This window comes from Larimichthys crocea, chromosome XXIV, assembly GCF_000972845.2.
Source record: "Larimichthys crocea isolate SSNF chromosome XXIV, L_crocea_2.0, whole genome shotgun sequence".
Lineage (NCBI taxonomy): Eukaryota > Metazoa > Chordata > Actinopteri > Sciaenidae > Larimichthys > Larimichthys crocea.
Window position 1 is genome coordinate 5,822,675 of NC_040034.1, and position 1,890 is coordinate 5,824,564.

Below are 1,890 nucleotides of genomic sequence, written 5' to 3' on the forward strand. Positions count from 1 at the left end.
ATCATTGTTATTAAAAAGCATCATGTTCATTTAACCATGTATCAATGATATAAACTGTGAAAAAACAGACTTGTTTCATGGAGACTGTAATCGTTTCTCTGTCCGGTGCAGAAAACTAAAGAAAAACTAAAGAAATAATCTTCATTTATGAAATAATTTGAATTCATGTCATTAAGAAATCTTTGTAGATTCAATAAATGATAAATGTTTCTGTGTTATTAGTAAAATCAGAGAGTTGTTTCAGTGGATAGATGCTTGTTCACAGTGCAGGAGGTTTTTGTACGGCCACTTAATGAGTTTGTATCACTGTGGTACACTTTTGGTGGAGGAACCAAACTCGTCGTTGACTGTAAGTACCAAAGATTTTATTTTATACAACATATAGCAAATATAACTTTGATTAAATATTGAATCAGACTCTGATCAGGTTCAGTGTTTGTAAGTTGTTGATATTTTTTCTTATTTTATCAAACGAGGCTGATCTCACAATCTGACAGGAAACTTAAATCAATATTTATTCAGTATTGTGAATAATTACATTTCACAAAACTGAAAATAACTTTGTCTGTTTTTATATTTCAGATTTTCATGATGACTTTCAATATTTAAAATATTTAAAAGTAACATTTGGTCAAGTCAAACTTTTAATGCTGCAAAAATAACCAAATATTTTAAGTTCTAATTTAATTATTTTTAGCATTCAGACTGTTTTTACATTTAAATCTGATTCCTGTCCAAACACAAATATGATTTTATCAGTAAATGCAGCTTATCTTTGCGCTCACGCTTCATTCGTTTTACATGTATGAAGAGGAAGTGAAAGAGACAGATGACAAAGTGTTAACTGTATTCACATGAGTGTTTCAGCTCTGTCAGTTCAAAACAGAAGAACAACAGCAGCACAAGTTATTCTGTTTTATTTGATCAAATATAAGAAATTAGCAGTATGTCATTTTTCTTATTACCAAGCCTTCACTCTCATTACTTTGTCTTTTCTCCCCCCTCTCTCCTCCAGTGGGTGTGGTGCGGCCCACCCTGACCGTCCTCCCCCCCTCCAGAGAGGAGCTGCAGCAGGGCAGTGCCACACTGGTGTGTCTGGCCAGCGGGGGCTTCCCCTCAACCTGGAGTCTGGGCTGGAAGGTGGGGGGCAGCAGCAGCTCCTCAGGGGTGTCAAACAGCCCGGAGGTCCTGGGGAGCGACGGCCGCTACAGCTGGAGCAGCACCCTGAGCCTCCCTGCAGACCAGTGGAAGAAGGCGGGCTCAGTGGTCTGTGAGGCCAGTCTGAATGGACGAGCCCTGTCACTCAAACCCTGGACCCTGACAGCTGCTCAGAGTAGAGCTTCAGCAACACTTCCTGTCTGGAAATGATGCTGCTTCTTTCATAGAGATCTTGATGAAGCTACAGATCTCCTCTGTTCACACATTTCTGCAAGTTTCACAGCTCTCCACTCAGTGTTTTAGTGTGCATGTTGCTTTCTAATACTGATCTTCTGCATGTTCTTCTTTATGCTCTTTACTTTTCAGATTCAACTGAATTATAAATATTCATCCATCAAAAATGTGACATGAACATTAACCATCATTAAATAAGACTGTGGATTATAATGAGTCAGTGTCTGTGTGTTCTTTTCAATATATTCATGATGAAAAATACTTTCTTGATCATCTCAGTATCAGAACTGATGTTATACTATATCTGATAGTACAGGAGATGGTTGTATTTTTATCACTTTGTTCCTGAGTTCCTGAGTTTAGAGTTGATACCCTGTATATAAGAAGTTTGGGAGCCTGTCCAGGTTTCTGAAGGTACCAACTGAGATCAGCACCAATATCTGAACTCCCTGTGGCGCTGATGCTCACAGTCCCTCCAGGACTAACAGACTTGGATTT

General features: G+C 38.6%; 1 gene segment (V, D, J or C); it reads left to right on the forward strand.

Annotated features, from left to right (window-relative positions):
• Positions 1–225: 225 nt before the first annotated feature.
• Positions 226–1,526, forward strand: LOC109137980 (immunoglobulin lambda constant 1-like; the record flags this gene model as incomplete). The annotated part of the segment is given in 2 exon segments: positions 226–349; positions 1,016–1,526. Coding segments are annotated over 2 exon segments (446 nt in total), but the record flags the coding sequence as incomplete, so codon positions are not given.
• Between the last annotated feature and the right edge of the window lie 364 nt (positions 1,527–1,890).